General features: G+C 37.1%; 2 protein-coding genes across 2 annotated transcripts in view; one reads left to right on the top strand and one right to left on the bottom strand.

Moving 5' to 3' along the window:
- Positions 1 to 21544, top strand: part of LOC135079848 (transient receptor potential cation channel trpm) — a 307547-nt gene that overhangs the window by 178155 nt on the left and 107848 nt on the right. The window contains exons 4-5 of the mRNA XM_063974461.1: positions 18036 to 18192; positions 18960 to 19173. Of these exons, the coding sequence (XP_063830531.1) occupies positions 18036 to 18192; positions 18960 to 19173 (371 nt within the window). The remainder of the gene's footprint in view (positions 1 to 18035; positions 18193 to 18959; positions 19174 to 21544) is intronic.
- LOC135079850 (protein SON-like) lies at positions 4116 to 15032 on the bottom strand. The gene is made up of 7 exons (XM_063974464.1): positions 14403 to 15032; positions 14157 to 14269; positions 9644 to 9756; positions 8595 to 8684; positions 4962 to 5040; positions 4705 to 4829; positions 4116 to 4301 (listed from the first exon to the last, which is right to left on the bottom strand). The coding sequence occupies exons 1-7, from the start codon at positions 14867 to 14869 to the stop codon at positions 4191 to 4193; spliced, it is 1098 nt and encodes a 365-aa protein (XP_063830534.1). The 5' UTR covers positions 14870 to 15032; the 3' UTR covers positions 4116 to 4190.

The following is a 21544-nucleotide window of genomic DNA, read 5'->3' on the forward strand; positions in this document are numbered from 1 at the left end:
TGACGTCAATATGAGACTCGCCCGTTGGGCTACTGTAGGTTGGTGGTGCATTAGGGGTGTTGTGAATAACTAAGTTCATTTCAGCTATGAAGTCTTCCACGGCTGAGCGACGCTCCACATCAGTCGAGCGGAGCTTGCCGTGCCAAAGTGGAGATGACGCGTTCGCGTCAACTCCAATGATAACCCTACGCCCTGTTAGGGACTGTAATACAAAGCGTAGGTGGTGTAGATGAGGCCCAACCGGGTCAGAATATTGAAAGTAACAACTCACGACAAATATGGAGAAGGATGGGGAGGATACTTCCGCAACAGCGCAATGCGACGAAGAAAGGTTGGCAATAGACGTTATTGTGAGTGTAGACGCGCGTGACACATAGATACCGGCGCGTGCACTGTTATTACGCCGCGACGACTTGTTAAACTTACCTTGGGAAGTCCACCAGGGACTTATGCTGGATTTATACAGGGTGTTAGGTAAATGGGTATATGAGCCGACACTAGCCCATGTTAATATGGTTATATAAATGGTATGGTGAAGTTAGAAAATTGATATCTTCATTTTAATTATTTTAATTTTCATACAAATCGGATTTAATAAAATTTATTTTGTATGAAATGTAAAAAAATTAAAATGATGATATCAAATTTCTGACTTCACCATACCATTTATATGACCATGTTAACATGGGCTAGTGTCGGCTCATATACCCATTTACCTAACACCCTGTATATTCAATCCTAATCCAAATCCGTTCGTCAACTGACAAACAATAAATGTTTTTGATTGGAAAATCTCGATCGGCGGTGTTCGATGTTTTTACATTTTGAAAATGAAAATGAAATATTTTATTCAGCGGCACAAAACAGCATTTTCATATTATTTTTAAGACTATTTAAACAATATCAAAGTGTAAACGCATCGAAAATTGTGGATATTTAATCTAAAACTAATTAAATTTGACAGTTGAAATCCGGATTTTGACAAGGATTGAATATGAGAAACGGGCGTCAGTGGTACGGCGATGATTGAAAAACATAGTTCTGGGCCCCAATAGAATCCAAATTTTCCCTTTTAACATAATTTATTGTACAAATAGGCACAATGAGATTTATGTACACAGAAATGAACAAGAAATATTTGAAATACTTTTTCTCACACGGACCATTTTCGCATTATTTTGACGAATTTGAACAAATAGGCAAACATCTCCAGTTTCCTAAAAAACAAATCCCCACTATTTCTGGGTCCTCCTTCTTAACACCCCATTGGCATTTATGTTCCCTAAATTAAAAAAAATATAGGTATCTTGCTCATTCTAACAAAATTGACACTGTAAAATTGTTCAGTCAGAAATAAGTTTACATATGTGAGATTTTTAAACTAGTGGCATATCCCGTATCTTTTGATAACCCCGTCACGTCCAGTTTCCTTGGAGGACTTTATGTAATGAACGGAATGTGCCCCCGGGACGGCAAGTGTGCAGTAAGCAGTATCGGACCAATAACAATACCACCCAGTTCGTTTCTTTGCGGAACGGCCTCATGGCTGTGGTGTAAGGATAAGCTCTGAAACTATTGAAGGGGAAGGGTTTTAGCTAAACATTTTTTTATCCGCTAAAAGATTAACCAAGATACAAAAACCGTTACAAGCTCAAGGCAAACAAAATGTTTAAGACTACAATCAAAGAATTCATTATATTTTGTCGGCCGATAGTTCGGTCAGGCCACGGGTCGGGCTGTTAATCAGTAAGTATGGATTGGACATGTGTGAGAGTGCGCACACTGGATCGGCCGATTCTTTATAGGTATTAGAATCGGGCCCAACTATCGGCCAACTAAAAGTCGATGGTCTGCGCCTAGGCTTATGTAGTTTTTGTACATTAGATACTTAAGCTTCTCAAAGAAAGTACCCAAGTAAAAAAATATCTAAATACCTACTCGTTCGCTAACTGCTTATAGCTTAAAGCTCTCTCGTAAGCTTATAAAAGAGGCCATAGAGCTTCTGCGGTCATAGTGGTTCCTTTCTTTGTTACTGCACATTTAGCGTTGCCGTTTCAAAGAGCAATTCTTCCTAATCGGTTTCTGGAGCATCGGTTTTTTGTGAACGGACGTTACGGAGGAAAACTGTTTGAAGAATTTCTTCTTCTTCTTCTTTCTTTTCAGCCAAATGACGTCCACTGCTAGAATATGCTAGATAGAATGTTTGAAGAATATACTTTCTTTTTATAGTTGCAGGATTAGTGAATATGAGAGTTGGATTAACTAATTGAACGCTAGCGCTACCAAAGTATCAGCATTGGGCTCTAACTTTGTGTACTTTCATTATGTACCTATGTCTTGCCTGCTTGTATACCTTTCTTTAAAAAAAAAACTATTCTATTCTAGCGACGATACTAAATGGGAACATAACTCAGTATGTCAATTCATCACATTTACCTTTCTGAACCAATTTTTTAATGTAGAAAAATTATTTACCTTTGACACCTAAAACCACTGCACGGATTTTGTTGAGAAGTATGGAGAAAGAATGGAAAACCTTGAAGACTGAAAGCATCCATTTATAGTAAGGTAGTATATAAGTAGGCAGTTATGCGATGTAGAAAAATTCACACATACCTACCATGGTATTTATACAGTAAATCCCCCGTTCAAAGGCGTCTAACTCATCACTTGTTTATAGATTCCGTAGTGTGTGGAATAGAACTTCGTATGTATCGCCTAGGGAATCGTATTAGCGCCGCTTATGGCGCTCGAACGCGTCGAAAGCACCAATCTACTCCTACTCACCCGTAATACTGGTTTATACTTTGCTATTCCGCATGGGTGTGACTTTTACTTAGATAAAGAAAAGAAATCTGAATAATGTACACGCAATAGGTAATTGACATAGTATACAAATATGCTTAACATTTTAAATTTTAAGGGTGGATTCGACCTAACAAGAGTAAATATTAATCTCAGAATAAATCGTCAGTTATTCGACATTTTGACATATTTCCCATACTGAAGCTACCAGGAGTTATTCTCGGATAAAAGTTTGGTTGAATCAGGCTTAAAGCATCCAAATGTTATAATCCTAGTATTCACATAGTCATGTGCTCTTTTTGTAAATTGCAGAATGAGCTTTAGTCAATATAAGTACCTACACACGTCGCCTTTTGATTTCACCTATCATAATATATATATTTAACACTAAAAGCCTTTGTGTGTACCTACTTAAACATTTCAGAAACACGCCTTTGCTTTGCTTCAGTTTATAATACATTGTTGGAAATCCTTAGCTAAGATCAAATGGCATATTATTATTATTAGTTACACCAAGGAAAAGGCAAATTCTCGAACAATCGAGTATAATTTCAAGGTTTTACAATAACAGAATAACTCTGCCTACCCTAAAGTTTGGAATAAAAACAGACATTTCTAAAAAAGCCAGTATTTTTACACAGCCGCGAATTTTTTCAAACGTTTCCATAGACTGTGCTTTTAAAACCAGTGCCATTTCAATTTCCTGTTTGAAAACTGGTTTAAAGGTTACATTTTCATAGCGGAGTGGATGAATTCAAATTCAATATGAAAAGTGCCACATGCGTTTTCCGTCCGGTTTTCCTTTAAAATATTCCTATACCATTAACTTCAAGTACAGTCAACATCACATCAGAGTCATATTTCTGTTGCAAAATCGCACCTATTTCTACCATATAAGGTTCTACAGACTTAAATCTAGCTATCGTCTGTATTTCAATATCGATAAGCAATTTTCTCTCTACCCTACTACGTCGTAGCGGAATACGTAAAGCTTCTCGTAGTTCGTAGTGCTCGTAGCGACTACGAAACGAGTGCTACAGCGTTACGAAACCTTGCAGGTTTGTGTTTGTGGTTGAATGCAAATAATAGCTTTATGTAGGTTCTTCTTAAAAGAAGGAAGTTACTAGGTTTTAATTATAATTTCTATTGTGACTTTTATTTTGAATAAGCGCACAAGTAACGGAAATACAACATGCCAACTTGTAAATTACAAGCTTTTACGTGATTTGACTAACATTCACTTTTGAAATATTACAGCACAATTATGTTTTCACATGTATATTATACATATAAAAATCTTCTAGAAAACTACAATTGTTTAAAAAGCTCACAAAAATATAAAAAAAAATGTAACGCTTCACTTTAAGAACAAAAAGTATACACAGTTAAAGGTACTCGTTATTGTTTATGTTATCACTCGGCTCGCGTATCCAAAGAGCTGAGCAGTTCTGTTTTCGCGCATTCGTTTCTTTCTCTACTCCTTTGTCTGCAATCGGCTGGAATGCAAACGGTTTGGCATCAGAAGTGGAATAAAGAAGAGTAAGTGGTATTAACATCCAAACAAAGATTTCCCAAAGTAGATGAGGATGAAAGTGGATCAAACTTTTATGTTTGCCCGGTTGCAAAGGCAGGGGTTATGTTTATGTAAACGATGTATTTTTTTTGTGAGTCTTGTAACCTATTGCTGTAGAAACGAGTACTCAAACGGTCCTTTACAACCCGATCGAGTTTACTGCGCACCTCGCTGGAACGCAACTCTTCCTCGCACTCTTCGAACTCGCCCCGTCCGTATCAGAGCGTCGATGTGACGTCACGGCTGCCAGGTGCGCAGATAACTCAACCACGTTGTAGATTTTAAGCTCTACCAGTTATTAAGAATATGGACATAATAATACATACTGGTTTTTGTCTTCGTACAGGTTTCATTGTGTCCCCGTAGATCTGCCAGAACTTCGTCACGTGTGTTTTGTCCAGGGTTCTCTTTTGGAGACACCATCGTTCTTCAGACACATTAGTCACTATACCTATAATACAGAAAATATTTATACTTCCTGACAATAATTTACTTAAGGCAAGTGAAATAAGAAAAGTAATTAGTTAACAGTTCGCTTTTTTACGGTAAAAAATAGATGATTTAATAGATCAGTATGCCATACCAACAATTGAAGCCACTCTCAGCTTGTCTTCTAGCTCCTTCAGAAGCTCCTTCTCATCATGATTTACTGGATAGTTTCTCTGAAAAAATAACTATGATTAATAAATCGAGCTACATTGGTAAAAAAAACAAACTATCGATAGTTAATATGGACGCAGAAGTAAAATAATCGATTATACCATTCGCTAAGTGCCAAGTTTTTTATTGAGAATTGATGCAGAAGTTTGACCCAAATTATAAGTGACGACGAATTAAACCTTTTGAATTAAGGTAAGTTAATACCGGTCGCGGTCTACTGTCAAACACAATCGAATAATGCACAGCAATGTATGTCCAATAACAGCGTCCCAACATTGGAAGAGAGTCGGTGTGCCGTTACTAAGACGGAATCCGTTTGAAATGTACTCCGCCTGCAGAAATGCAAGGAAATGAAAGCAGACGCAATTTTACTAAGGAATCGAGGTTCCGTAGATTATTTTACTTTTATAGTTCGAGCGTTTGATATAAAACGATATTTTAATTGAGATTGCGTAGGTAGCTATTTTAGCTTACTAGATCAAGTGTTTTAGATAAAACGATATTATTGGCAAAAACTTGGATCCTTACCTTAACTTGAATTTGGAATTTATGATTCCTTGCTTGTAAAAGCATAATAAACCACTTCATTGAGCATTATAAATTCTGATATGGGGGCTGTGATCACCATTTTTACAAGCTAAATAAAGAAGATTGAAAAGCATTTTTATAGCCTAGCAAATACACACCTGTTATTTTGGACGAGGATTTGATTCGAAAATATTGGTAATTTTTTATTGTAGGTACCATATTAGACGCAATAAGAAAGCTGAATTATTCCTTCAACCCATTAGATAAATTGTTAAATGCAGTGAAAAGTTCCATTCCAACAATTCCAAGACCCACTCATGCTACAAGATAAATTGCCCGCAGAAAATTGACCCAATCTGCCGGTGCGGAATTTGATTGTTCAAGCCGGGGCTTGCGGTGCACATAAGCAATGAAGCATACTCGTAGATCTGTGGTCTACTCTGCTGGTTCATAAATGAAAAGCAATCCTACTGCCGGTAGAAATAAGTAACAATTTCATTGGTCCTATGTTTTTCAGATCCAATTCCATTATGACACTGATGGTACACGATTGCGTTAGCATGTCATTGAAGTAAACGTAGCATCTTTTTTGGCGATCAGAATTTTGCATCATGCTTACGTTTAGGAATAATGCTGTATGGAGCTAAAAAGCGACTCTAAATGCATGTTGCAGTGATCGTGACAACCGTTTCTGTGTGAATTGCTTTTTAAAAGCTGTTGAGTGTGGTGTGTTTTCTACACTAATATTATAAAGAGGAAAACTTTGTTTGTTTGGTTGTAATGAATAGGCTCAAAAACTACTAGACCGTTTTTAAAAATTCTTTCACCATTCGAAAGCTACATTATCCACGAGTAACATAGCTACATTTTATTTTGGAAAAAAATACGTAGTCCACGCGGGCGTAGCCGCGGGCGGAAAGCTAGTATTTAATATGGGGAGTACTATTCCCAGCATCTATTTAAACAAAAATATGCTAACTGCTGCAACACTGCTAAACATAGGCCTTCCCCAATGATTTCCATAATGACCTGTTGTTAACGTCCTGCATCTAGCGCCTTCCTGCTACCTTTAGAAGGACGTGGGTTTACCTTGTTGTGAGTGGACGTCCTACGCTGCTTGTTGGCCTATGCTAAAGGTATAAGAGTTGCTATGCATAAGTGCCACCAGTGGTCAAAATTGATTGAAATATTTTAGATTTTTTGTTTTTGTGCAAGCTGATCTTCTTTAAAGGATATACTAAGGTTTTTAGCCGCAACAACTGATTCCTAAAGCCCCAGTCTTGTTCTATAGTGGCTCTTTGTCCCCGCCCCAGTGCGCCTTTGTGCGCGACCGTAACAGGTTTCTACGAAATTCCCGCTAAGAAACCTCGTCGTATTACGCCAAATAAATGTGTTGCACGGCAAAAGGGTGTTTTGTTCGTCACAACCTTTCATTTTGGTTTATTTGAATAGAAGACATGTGTTTTGAAATCTGATGTGGTGACGAAAATTGTCTTTGTTATTGTAGTAAGTTTTTTTTTCAATTTTAGGCTTCAGTCGGAGTGATGATTTAGGCTGAGTGAGTTGCACCACTGAACTTTGACGATAAATGGTGTTTTTTGTATGGAGTTTGACAGATTTTTGACGTTTGTTAAAGTTAAAGTAAGATGGTGTAACCCAGACGTTAGTCATTGTGATGACTCATTGGCTTTAACACTAGGGTCGTTATCTCATTTATCATTAGATCTTTGTTAAAGCCGAATTTTTACCAGGCCTAATCTAAATATAACGGCACTTTTAAGTTTAAAATCTTTCTTTAAACTTTATTTCATGCACTGGCAACATCCCAATGCATATTTCGTATCCCAATCAAAGTAATGCAAAACAAATTCAATATCGTGGGCCAATCAAAAGCAATCAAACTACGACGATTAAACTTCCAATTGATTTTGAACTTAAACACTCAACTTTAAGATTGAAGCTCAAATAACAGTTTTGTCCGTTTGCCTCGTTATTGGGGTCCGTACGAATTAGGGTCCGTAAACATTTCATTAGTCCGTTTCACAAAAAAACTAGAATATTTTGGGCTGAAATACAATTTAATTAACACCTTAGCGAGACTGGGTCGTTTTCCATAAAAAAGGTTTAATTTAATCAAACTTTTTAAATGGCTTAATTGAAAAGTTAAGCCTCGAACGTGGCGAAATATTCTCAAAGATTAGTTCTATTGTTATAAATCTAAGGTATTTATTATTTGGCAAAGAGTAAGACATTCTAAGACTAAAAGTAAATTATTATTCTAACTTTATGTTATGTCATCAAAATCTTAGGCATTTATTTGAGGTTTGGTTGTGAAAATCTAACGACCTGTTCCTGTTCAGAATTGAAGCTCTACCTATTTAAGGAGAATAACAGTTTCTTCTGCGGTTCTTCGGTGTATCTCATCATAATTAAAGGGTTTTTTTGTTACCCCATCAATCTCTAAGCAAGCGGTCGCATATAACAATTGATTTTATCTATTGTCTGGATTCGCGGCTGGAAGGGTTAAATCATCAGTGTTTTGTTTTCTTTTATCAATATGGACAGAACATTATTATTTTTCAATCCTTTTCGTTCATTCGTTCGTTACAAGCTCGTTCTAATATGAATGCGATTAAATACCAACTTCTCAGGATAACGCGACCCTCAATTTGTCACTAACAGAAACGAGTCTCGTTCGAATAGCCGCAAAGCGAGCCGGAATGCAATTTGACGGCGAACCATTATGCAATGTTCTAAGCTACGAGTATACCGCAGGCTCCATTCTGATAGCGTTCGATACATTTCTCATCTTTTGGAAATAGGTCTCTCATTTTTTAGAATTAAATGGTTATTGTTATTTATTATTAAAAGAAAGTTGCTATTGTTACATTATCTCGAGAATTGAATCAAAAAAACTACTAATATTTTTGAACGAGCCCTTAGACATGGACACTTGCTCTGAGTCCAGTATCTAAATATGTATGCTGCTTCCAAATGTATTTTGTTACAAATGAAGTTAGATCGTTACCTTCAAATAGTCCATAATAGAGCTGGTTAACACAAACTGCCTCCACATGGTAAGTCTTCGAAGTGCCTGGTATATCATTTCTGGGGTGACCTATTTTCATGCAAAAAGTAGAATTAAGGTTAAGCGGGCGTTCTCTTTCCCAAGCATTCTGTGAATTTAAAGGGTTAACCAACCATTAATTACTAGTAAATGAATGAACCAGGTTTAAAATTACGTGGAAAGCTGAATAAACTAAAAGCATTTGAACCAAGTGAATCCAATAAATCCTCATTTACATGGTTATCTCGTCCCAACGCGCCGATGTTTTCATAAGCTGGAGGAAAATAGGTTAATTAACTACGTAGAAAATGTCCGTTGCATTTAATAGTATTAATTTTATTTTACCTTTAATTTTACGAATGATGAAAGTATACATACAAAACTGTGTAGGGAACTTCGCGTGCTTTAATTCTGGTCTGATATAACATCTAATTTTACTAACTTTTTTACTAAAAAAAAAGTTAGTTCCTAACTTTTGTTATACACACTTAATGGGTTTATTATAATATGACCACTCCCTAATGGAAACTCTATAAAACTTTGATAGTTAACTCGACTAATGTACACGTGTCGTGTTTAGTTGTGTCTCTACATAGACCGGCAAGTGTAGGCTGCAAGTATCAAATCAATTCAAATGCGTTTATTTGTGGAACATAGGTGTAACAATATTTATAGTAGGAGGAATCCTCTTAGCTCATTTATACCTCCCCTGATCGTTTCTATCTCCTGCCATTGCATTAGTTTGATCCGCTCATTACCGGCTAAGCCTTAGTCTGGTCTGTGAGCACGTAGAATTTTGTCCAATGACGCCAAGCTACCCATCCTTATCGCTCGCGCGTAATTATGTTGCTATCGCGCTCGCACACTCACTGCGGGTGCCAGTCGCACAGTCGCGACAGCAATATAATTACGCGCGAGCGATAAGGATGGGTAGCTAGGGGTCATTGGACAAAATTCTGCGTGCTCACAGACCGGGCTTTTAGACATAATAATCATACATATTTACTTACTTCAATGTACGTATTCTTCTCATCTGGCAACTCTTCGATGGGTGTAGTGTTAGTGCCGATGAACAAAGGCGATAGCATCATGCTCCGCGACCCCACTTGGATCATTTTTGTGCCTAAAATGTCACAAGTGTGCTATGTTTTGACACTGGTCAAACTTTACTTATGCTACCTACTGTACAGTTATGAGGCACAGTCCACCTCATCAGATAACATTTTCGTTTCAATATAGCATCTATGACAACTGAATAAGGTGTCTCAGTATAGCTTGATGTCGTGTGTACATTGAGATAGTTGTAGTGGAACGTGGTAATGTCCTCTTTCTGGGCCGTCTGGAATATATAGCTTTCTACCGGGCCAAATAAGTAATAGATTACATTTATTACTTTCCCAAAGTTCGTACGAATCCGTTTCATTGATAAGTTGGTAAACAGCCATCGATCAAAGTATTAACCCAGGGATAATGTTTCGGAACTTCTGTCGTTCACGAGTTTCGTAAAGTTACAACCTATTATAAGCCTTGACAAGTGTTACATGTTAAATTTAACGAGAGTTGTTGTAACCTATTTTACCATTTGAAAAAACCCCTGATATGGATGTTTTGTAATTACTACTTCATTTGTAACTAAGCAGCAACAACGTTACATTTAACATACAAAACCGTACCCAATGGACAACACGCATAAGTTGTAATATTAAGTTAAATTATGACTTAATTTAAAGTTTAGGTCACACACATTACACTAGTTTTTATTTCACCTCAATCCGTCCAGTATTACCGAAGATAGAGCCTCGAGAAGTTTACGGACCTTTTAAAATTTTCAAAAATTTCCAATATTCGCGCGTGACGTCACAACATGATTTTGCAGCCCCCGCACGTTAACCCATTTACCACTTTTTGTCTTTTTCCAACTAAAACAAAATTTTACCTAACTGACAACTGATGTTAGTTGTCATCGTTCAATCACATTTCAAACTAGGCGCTAAAAAAGTAACCATTATTATGCCACATTTATGCACCTAAAAAAATATAAATTTTTTGGAAAAATAACCAAGTTTGTGTCTCTGCTCAGTAACAAGTAAATAAATAGTCCAGTTATTTGTTAATTTTACTTGGAAAGTTTTCCGGAATTTTCGAAAATTGCTGAATAAATAGATTTCGCTATGTTCTTTCCGAATTTTGTGACCTCGTTAATAGCCGCGCGCGCGCCCGCCTTATTGAAAAAAATCCGCCTTAAAAAAGGTTTTTGACAACTACTTTTTTCATTTTATAATTTTTGGGACATAGACAAGTTTAGAAGCTTTGATAAATGTGATAAATTTAATGTACTGTAAGTTAAATAGATTTAGAGCTGTTGTGAAACAGTCAAATTAATGTACCTACCTGCTAAATTGCGAGTTCTTTTTTCTTTGATCATGGCAGGACACGATGCCGGGTGTCCTAAATATGCTGAAGTATAAAAAAATTCGCGTTGCTGAAGTATACATTTTTTTTTTGTCTTGTTTGTTTCTACATTACATAATTGTATCCTACTAATATTATAAATGCGAAAGTTTGGATGTCTGGATGTCTGGAAGTTTAAAATAAAGTAAAGTAATGTTTATTTCTCGCCAACATTACAGATAATATTATTATGATAACAAACAATCAGGAAAAACAAAAAGTAAGAATGTTGGTGGGTTGATACCTGAACTAGGAAGATTCCTGTGTCTCAGGTTTGTTACTCTTTCACGCAAAAAGTACTCAACGGATTTTGTTGAAACTGTACAATATTATTGTTTGTAACCCAGATTAACATAATAATATAGGCTATAATTTATGCCGATCTGTGACACTAAATCTCACGCGGGTGAAGCCGCAGGCAAAAGCTAGTCGTGAAATAAATAGGAAACTACTACTATGGGCCTCATAAGAAGGCTCAAGGTCACCCAAAGGGTGATGGAGCGGGCTATGCTCGGGGTTTCCCTGCGTGATCGAATCAGAAATGAAGAGATTCGCAGGAGAACCAAAGTGACCGACATAGCACGCAGAATTGCTAAAATCAAGTGGCAGTAGGCGGGACACATAGCTAGTAGAGACGATGGCCATTGGGGCAGAAAATTTCTTGAGTGGCGATCACGGGCTGGAAGACGTAACGTGGGCAGGCCTCCTACTAGGTGGACCGACGATCTGGTAAAGGTCGCGGGAAGAACCTGAATGCGGGCAGCGCAGGACTATTCATTATGAAAAACCTATGGAAAACCCAAAGGCCTCTTGCCTTTGTCCATCAGTGGACGTAATTTGGCTGTAACGACGAAATAGGAAAGAATGTAACTATCAAAAATCTTCTCTAAGGCAGCATTTTTCCAATTTCGCAACGAGCGCGGCAATCACACTTAACTAACAGACTAACAGAGAGCATAGCGAAATCTATTTTAATCACCAATTTTCAAAACTCTCGGAACACTTTCCAGGTAACCACGTTAATTTGTATCAAACGACTGGACTATAATTTAATTGATATAAAAATTTGGGTACATCTTCTCAAAAACAAAAGAACTGGTGCTAAAAGGGTTAAGTGACGTTTTGACATTTGTAGAGGGCCTTGTAGAAGGGGAGGCTATGGTGCTGAATGTGGATTAACTCGAGTGTCATAGTAACTTATTAGACTGCTAAACTTGATGACAAAAAGAAAAATATTTTATTCAATGTACATAGTCTGGTCATAAGTTCTGTCATATGATAATAACTTTTGAATTTTGAATGAAGGTTTCAAAAACATTTTTTACTGAATTAGAATTAAAAAGAAAAAATGTGCGATAGTTCGAATTTTATTGTATGTGTAGGTGTAGTGGACGCATAAAGAAGTCCGAACTGCAGTTATCACGTTGCATTGCTACGCGCCAAAGCTGATTTTCGTTGTGCTGAAAAAATTTAGTTTATCTTTTCATTAAATGATAGGTATATAGGTGTACCAGAATCTCATGGCAAACAAAAATATTGGAAAAGTGTCTTTCATATGGCAAATGTCTATGGATTTATTGTCACCTGTCAAAGTAAATCAAGTGAACTGTCAGTCGCTGCAGAAATTTTGTAATCTCTTCATGCCTATTTGTTATTTTTGTGAAAAAGTCGATAAAGCTCAAGCAAGTCATATTGTTTTCAATGTGTATTGTAAAATAAGGTATAATTCAAAGTCAATCTTTGATTTTAAAGCGCGTCGTTGAGTTGACAGTAAGTTGGAGTGAAATTGGATACATTTAGTTTATTACCTAACTGCGTCAGAAGGGTTTTTTCAACCGACTTCAAAAAAAGGAGGTTCTCAATTCGACCCGTATGTTGTTTTTTTTATATTATTCTTATGATAGCTGCTTTATCGGGGGTTTCAGGTGTACCTCACAAATTGGTGCAGAGGAATGGTGAAAATGTTATTATGACCATGTAAATAAAATTGAAAAAGATTTCATCAAGTAAGATGTAAGATAGAATAATTGAAATGGTGGAAGAGCAATTTATAATAAATACCTCTTTATCTTGATCATCTATTGAAGAAAAGTGGAATCCTTGGAATCGTTTTCTAGTTCTGAATGAAGTGTTTAGTTATAAGTATGATACATAATAAAATTAGTTACATAAAGTAATATACGATTTACTTATTTTTCAAGACATTTTCCTATTATTATTACTGACGGGATTGCTACCATGTACCTTAGTTTTGAGTTTCCAATATTTCGGCACTGTTACAAGCGCCATGGTCACGGAGTAACTGAAGAAATTAAAACCAGACATCGTTCAGATGTGCGTTCAAAAGACCTGAGATTTTAAAAAAATCCCACGTTTGTGTTTTTAAACAGTAAGCGAAAAAATGATTAGGTATGGTAAATGATAAGTCTTTATCAATGAAGAAGCAGAAGTTTAATTTCATGTATCCTCCATCTAGGCTAGTTTCCATCGTCACTCAAAGTTTGAATGCGGTCTCAAATTTGGGCTTAATTGAGGTATTTTTTGGGTAAGAGGCATAAGAACTAATGCCGTTTTATATCAAAAATTCTTACTTAGAGGTACTCAACCAGGTACAAAGTATTTCCTTGTATGTTAGTCTGCCACTCTTTAGTATCTCCCGATATCCCCGCTTCGGCTCCCCTACTAACCATTCTAACCATTGTACACAGATAATATCTTACATGCAGCTTTTCATGTTACTACGTCACATTTTCAAAATCCGCGCGGAAAATCGCTCCTAGCGGAAGAGCGCACTTTGAGCTTGAATATTTCAGTCATTTTTAAAGATATCAAAAAAGTAAAAATACAGTATTCATTCTAATTTTTTGTAGTTTTTTTTGGCATCTTCAACAAAAATTGTGCGCCATGTCCATTATTTGCTAACAGTTTTGAGAAATTATATATTCTGGGAAGTCGGGTATTATGAAAGGTATTATTCATTTTACTAACAAGAAAATAATTAAATGATATGAAAGCCCTAAATTGTACTACTACTTTTGTACCTATTTTCTTAAAACATTATATGAATCTAACCTTGGTTGGTAGGAAACAAGTCGTCAAGTTTGGGAATCACTCTTTTCCTTTTAACTCTTCTTGGTTTCCTTCTATTATAGTATTTCCTGCTATATCTCCTTTGGTACTCGAATCTGATAAAAATGGGCTATTCTACACTCAGTAAATGAAAGAGGAACTTCAAAATAAAAAGTTTAATGACATTACAAAGTAAAAGACGTTACAAAACAACACGGAATTTACAATAGGAAACTGAAATCAGTCTACCTTCTGCGGCAGCATCGGTGCCCACAGAACTTACAGCCTGGAGTTCTGGAGCCACTCAGAGATGACAGTCTGGTGAATATGGTTGACACTGACAGCTCCCTTTCTTTTCTAGGTTTACGCTTGGGCACTCTTCGGAGCGCCGCCCGCCGCGTTGGCGATCTACGTCGTTTCTCCACTCTGCCTGGTCGCCGCCCCCTCTTTTTCTTCTCAGGGGGTTTTGTCTCTCTCTTAACTATAGGAGGCTTCGGCATCTTTGGACTGCCATCCGCCATATCCAGTCGACTCCTCGCAGAATACGAAGCAGACGTAAACGACTCGCTTCGAGTCATACTGTTCGAGCCATGGTCATCTCTCCTCTCCTCATACTTGCGCCTGTCGTTGTACAGATCCTGTGCTGACGTCATCCTTTGGCTTTCTTTCTTACTTGCGGACGGCTGATTATCCTCCTTTGCGTTGTCATCTTCCATCGCAACTTTTTTCCAGAAGTAACTAATAATTTTGTACTGTTTATTTTGTAAAACGTAAAGGCAAAATTTGTAGAACTTTGATGCAGCTGTCAAAAAACCAATGCGCTTTTGTTTTCTGTTTATGTTCTTTTCTTGGTTGCCAGCGCGTGATCTGTTACGCGTGATTTACGTAATTCTGCCAAAAAGTTTTAATAGGCAATTTAATTCGACAAAAATGTTTAATTTCTTTCCCCGTTCTTACTAAAATACAGCTTTACCTCTTTTATATTATTCACAGTTCAATTAACTTTTGATAAAAAAATTAACAAGTGTAATATTCACTTTGAGTAGTAGTTCTAGTTCTTCGCCTAGGCTGCAGGGAACCTTTATGAAGAACTACAAGCATAGACCACGTTTATTCTTAGTTACCTTGTTGTTCATCCATCAGACGCTGGTGCACCATCATAATATTGACGACGAAGTATTTGTAAACTTTCTAAACTGGACCTTTTCCTTCAGATGCTGGTCAACTGGACTAAAATAAGCATTTACCTCGTCTTTTAATGAAGTACATTGGTAGGCGAGATTGACAACTACCCTCCGCGCTAGTAATAAAACTGTGTTGCGGCAGAGTAGTGACAGCACGTCGCACAGTAGTTTGATTTTAAAAATAGGTGGACATACGATCGAAATTCATAATTTCATCGAAACAAAAATTGTTTTGTATAGCATTTTGAATGCTGATCAACATTTGTTATTATGCATTTTTCGTAAAAACGAGCCTTTCATGCTTAAAAAAAATATGACAAAAAAATTTGTATGGAGAAAAATTGTTTTTATTTTTTTTCTGGCCACTGTTACAAACTGTAGCGGTCAAACCTTATGTAGTCGTAAGTACCTATGGTGCCTAATATTACTACATAAAAATTTTATGCGGGCACGCGCGGCGAAGCGAGTAATGGACATGCAAAATTTTAAATATTTTTATTTATGGATTATTGATTTTAATGCACTTAAAGTAATTATTAATAGGAAAATAGACTTAGTCTAACTAGGTACAGCCCCCTATTACCTCATTTCACACTAAAACCTTTCAAACTAGAACCTAAGTTTTTAGGTACTAGGTAGCCTAAGTCGATTATTGACATTATAATATTCACTACTGGTCTACTGGTTATGGTGTAAGGTAGATTAGGTAGATATGTACCCTTTTACCAAGGTATATACCTACTTCTTGGCACGTATAATACCGACAGACATTATTAAAAAAAGTCTTCAAGCAAAAACCCTTGACTTCAATGGTCATGAAAGATTTTTTTACTTTCTAGAGTAGTCCTGAATAGATCCTTAAATCATTTTGACTGTCATAATCGATTACAGTAGGTAGCGGGATAGTTTCATTTTGATTCTTTTTTTTGGCTCCTTTAAAGAGTTGTAAGTTCCTTTTCCTTCGTCTATTAAAAAAGATAACGTACATAACACCTTCATCTAGTAGCCTCAAACATATTAAGGTTTGAAATATAACACCTTTATCCAAGCATCGAACAGAGAAAAATCTGAAATCCGTCATTTATCACCTTCTTCCATTCATGTCTTCAATTATTATCTTCGCTCGAAAAACAATCAAAAAATATATTTTAATCTATTCACTTATCTTGAACAGAGTGTTCAAAATAATCTAAGTCACTCACATACTTTTTCCGAAAGAATCCAATAGGCAGTTAGCCAGTACACCAAAATGTTATCACATTATCTGCACCATGTATCAGCAGTTTGTGTACGTTAGCTGGCAAATAAAACTATAGGTAGAGGTGAACATAATGGATCTGCAATAATGTGTGGCTATACGGCTCGGAAACGTGGCCTCTCAATATAGGCCTTATAAATAAGCTCAAAATTGCACAGCGTGCTATGGAGAGGGCTATGCTCGGTGTTTCTTTACGAGATCGAATCAGAAATGAGGAGGAGATCCGTAAACGAACTAAAGTCGCTGACATAGCCCAACGGATTAGCAAGCTAAAGTGGCAATGGGCAGGGCACATAGTACGCAGAACTAACGGCCGATGGGTCAGCAAGGTTCTGGAGTGGAGGCCACGTACCGGAAAGCGCAGCGTAAGACGTCCACCCACATGGTGACTGACGACCTCATACAGCAGGAAGGCGCTGGATGCAGGTCGCCACCAACCGGCCATTGTGGAAATGATGATGGATGATGAATAATGTGTGGAACAGGGTTGCGGGTATTCCCATTTATGCTAGAATTATTCGACTAACTTTGATAAAGAGTGATAAAAATGTATTGTTTACTATAATCGTTCAACCCTTACTGAACCCACTACCTACTGTAATCGATTATGACAGTCAAAATGATATAATAATCTATTCAGGGCTACTTTAGAAAGTAAAAATATATTTCATAACCATTGAAGTCAAGGGTTCTTGCTTGAAGACTTTTTTTAATCATGTCTGTCGGTATTATACAAGCCAAGAAGTAGGTATATACCTTGGTAAAAGGGTACATATCTACCTAATCCACCTTACACCATAACCAGTAGACCAGTAGTGAATATTATAATGTCAATAATCGACTTAGGCTACCTAGTACCTAAAAACTTAGGTTCTAGTTTGAAAGGTTTTAGTGTGAAGTGAGGTAATAGGGGGCTGTACCTAGTTAGACTAAGTCTATTTTCCTATTAATAATTACTTTAAGTGCATTAAAATCAATAATCCATAAATAAAAATATTTAAAATTTTGCATGTCCATTACTCGCTTCGCCGCGCGTGCCCGCATAAAATTTTTATGTAGTAATATTAGGCACCATAGGTACTTACGACTACATAAGGTTTGACCGCTACAGTTTGCAACAGTGGCCAGAAAAAAAATAAAAACGATTTTTCTCCATACAAATTTTTTTGTCATATTTTTTTTAAGCATGAAAGGCTCGTTTTTACGAAAAATGCATAATAACAAATGTTGATCAGCATTCAAAATGCTATCCAAAACAATTTTTGTTTCGGTGAAATTATGATTTTCGATCGTAAGTCCACCTATTTTTAAAATCAAACTACTGTGCGTCGTCCATGATAGCCACATAGCACAATCAAAACAGACAGTACACATTCGCTAGGATCACATTCCTACTAAACTTTAGTCTTTATTCCTACTAAACTAGTTCTTCTTCCACAGATGCTGGTGCGGGCTCAGCAAGACGGCCCACGGGTCGAGCATTGCTGTGGCCACGGCAGGCGAGGCCTGGGTGCCTACGAGGCACACGCAGGCAGCGCCTACGGACGCGTATGGCACCGTCGAGTTCCAGGGCGGGCCGCATCCAACTAAGGCACAGGTATGATATGAGTTTTAAATGTTGAAAACCTTAGTGGTTGGTACATAGGTATGAGCTACTAAAGATCAGGGGAACAAAGAGAGGATAATAATAATAATAAATAATAAAAAGCATTTATTTCTTTCTTTCACAATCCATTATTACAGTGAAACACAAATTAGTGCGACATTTTTAACCAGTCCTTCAGATCAGCCTCATGTCATCGTGATGTTGCATTGTAACGCGATTTAAACATGAATGCATTTCAGTTCAGCTCAATAGATAACGGTCGGATGGTAAGTGGGTCTGAACTTGCAATTATGAGAATTTTATTACGAGGGGAACTGGCCCTTGTCATCCAACTCCAACCAGCTCCACCGTGATGGAAATAATGTTATAACTTAATGAAGAATAATCTTATAACTTTTCCTTTATTAGGCAACTAACTTTCCCGGCGAACTTTGTACCGCTATATTTTTTTTATAAGAACTGTGTTTTTTCACCGTTTAAACCTTCCCTGAACTTTCACAAATATTTCAAGACAAACATTAGCCAAATCGGTCCTGCCGTTCTCAAGTTTTAGCCAGACTAACGAAGAAGAAGAAGATGAGCTTCTAAATGCATGGTTAATTTAAAATATGGTAATTAATTTTCTTCATCACTAATTGGCTTGGTAAACACATACTTACTCGTATGTTACTCAAAACCAAAACTTATCCTGAATTCTCTCTGGAGTCTCCATCAAACACTAAGGTTACTTCATACTTATCCTCATTACAATCTTCCAGTACGTCCGTCTCTCCCACGACACTCGGCCCGAGCTGATCGTCCAGCTGCTGACCAGAGAATGGGCGCTGGACCGGCCGAAGCTGCTCATCACCATCCAAGGAGGAAAGGCCAACTTCGACCTCCAGCCCAAGCTGAAGAAGGTCCTGAGGAAGGGCCTGCTGAAGGCCGCGAAGACCACTGGCGCTTGGATATTCACTGGAGGCACTAACACTGGTAATTATTGGAGACAGTTTCTTGGCATGATGACTTTATGGACATGGATTCTTTTAGAGTGAGTGAATGGGCGAGATTTCAATGTCCCTAATAGGTAGACGATTCGATTTGTCGGCCGTTTGGTGTAGTGGTTCAGAACCTCAGATCATAGAAGGGAATAGATGTGAAACGGGGGCGTGGCGCGTGTCTCCGCGATATGCCCAGAAACGAACATCGCCCGCGACGCCAGGTTAGTCGCGATTCAGTCGTACTGAGGAAATGTTCTCCGATATTGTTGGATAATGCGTCGTAACGTGCAATAACATAAGTGAAACGAAGAACTACAGGAACAATGAAGTCATTTACCACATGTAAGTATAGCAAATCCATTGGTATTTTGCTTATAAATAAAAAAAACTAAACATTTTTACGAACGAATTCAGTGCCGTGACATTTACTGCGATATCGAAATTAGTGGTGATAAAAATTCAAACACGTTGTACATTGACGATTTAGTTAGCAACCACTTTATGTCATGCGTAACTACTGCGCAATGTATTTTATTTCTTCCGATATCCACTGACGCGTGAAAATACACAGTACGGCCGCATGTGCCGGTCGTAACATAGTGCAGGGCTCGTGTTCTAATACGGTTTCCTATTATCGATAAATAGAAGTAAATTATTATTTTCTATTTTCTAATTTTGAATGAAAAAAATCATGAGTTGCTTGCGATTTTTAAGTTTTTACAAAAACAATAACAATAGTAGAAGGGATTAGTAACTGTCAACTATGTAATTACTATAAGAGCTAGTTGAAAGCCTAATATAGGCATAATTTTTGATAAACATAGGCGGTACGAATTTCGCCATAATTAAAAAGTTAATGCGCGATAGTAGTTAATAATAATTACAGTGATCCTGTTATTATTATTAAAGTAAATAATAATTATATTACCAATATTGTAAATACTGGTAAAAATCGCAAGTACCTAAAAGTCATGGGTTAAGCCCATGACTTTTCATACAAACTTTGTCAGTCTATAACTTCTATACTCCATCGATAACGACATTGAGCTTTGGTTGGGGTAAATTAATATAAGGTAACTTCATTTAGTCCCAATAATTGATTCTGAGTTTTTCGTCCATACAAAATGGAACTGACTCCTTTATGCAAAAATCGTTAAAGAACATAATAATAACGTATAATAATAAAAAGGTTTTCATACAAGCATTTTTTAAACCAATTTCGAGCCTTGCCCCCAGGATTTAAAGTATCGATATCTTATCGACTCCATTTTATCTTTCTTCTCTCTAATTGCTTTTTTCAAAGTGTGCGTCACGTCACGCGGCCATTGATTGGCCATAAGGCACGCCTTCTGGCCAATCACAGCACTTTTAAGCCGGTTGCACATGTTGTCGTAGACTCTCAGTCGCTTTGTTTTTACACAGTTGAATGTGTGTGTGGGAGCTGTGGTGGGGGAAATGTGGGGACACTGGTTCTCGTTGTAGTTACGCGCGACTTCATATCTATTCTCTTTCTATGATCTGAGTTCAGAACGGACTACTATGCCGAGAGGTCCCGGGTTCGATTCCCGGCCGGGCAGAAATTGAAATGATGAATTTTAATTTCTGTGACGGGACTGGGTGTGACTATGTATAATATTTATGTATTTAAAAAAAAAAAGTATATAAGTAGTATATCCGTTAAGCTAGCACCCATAACACAAGCATTAAGTTGCTTACTTTGGGGCTAGCTGGCGCTGTGTGAAATTGTCCAAAGATTTATTTATTTATTCTAAGAATCCCAAGCCCCAACATATTCTAACTTTTTAAGCTTATCACTGCTTCGGGAGAAAAATGTGGAACAGTCCTTACCTTAAAACAGAACTTTTAAAACTTTCCCGGACAGTAACCCAGACACAATAGAAGTTTAATTGTTATGACGGCTATAGCAGTTCACTGTCCAGGAAAATGTTAATAAATTATTCTAGCCAATTGAAGATATTTGTCTACGGTATATGTACTGATGAACACAATGTTTCTTATTCATAATTTACCTAAGTATTTTTTATTTACTTTTTTGCAACAGACCTACGTGAACAGATCTGTGAAATTTTTGGGCCCCAACTAAAAGGGTCTCATCTCTCAGGAAGATGTACCCTGGCCACATGTTCAGGGCATGCCCTTTTCACGAGAACTCAAAGGTTGATATAAAAATACAACGTGTTAGGTCCCGTTTGTAATCGCTGCGGTTTGAATACATTTGTACATGAACTAGGTCACCATAGGATTAGCCTTTTTCTCGTATAATTTGTTTTTACTCGTATCCAACCAATCGAGTGTTTTTCTCGTAATCCTTTTAACATCGAATTGAGAATTGCTGCTGCTGG

Source organism: Ostrinia nubilalis, chromosome 17 (assembly GCF_963855985.1).
Source record: "Ostrinia nubilalis chromosome 17, ilOstNubi1.1, whole genome shotgun sequence".
NCBI classification, from domain to species: Eukaryota; Metazoa; Arthropoda; class Insecta; order Lepidoptera; family Crambidae; genus Ostrinia; species Ostrinia nubilalis.

Coding starts and splice junctions, on each gene's coding strand:
- LOC135079850 (XM_063974464.1), bottom strand. CDS start 14,869: ATGGAAGATGACAACGCAAAGGAGGATAATCAGCCGTCCGCAAGTAAG. Junction 9,757..14,156: donor CTTGTTTCCTACCAACCAAG/GTTAGATTCATA, acceptor GTGACATTTTAG/GCACAAAAATGATCCAAGTG. Junction 8,685..9,643: donor AGAAGAATACGTACATTGAA/GTAAGTAAATAT, acceptor GCATGAAAATAG/GTCACCCCAGAAATGATATA.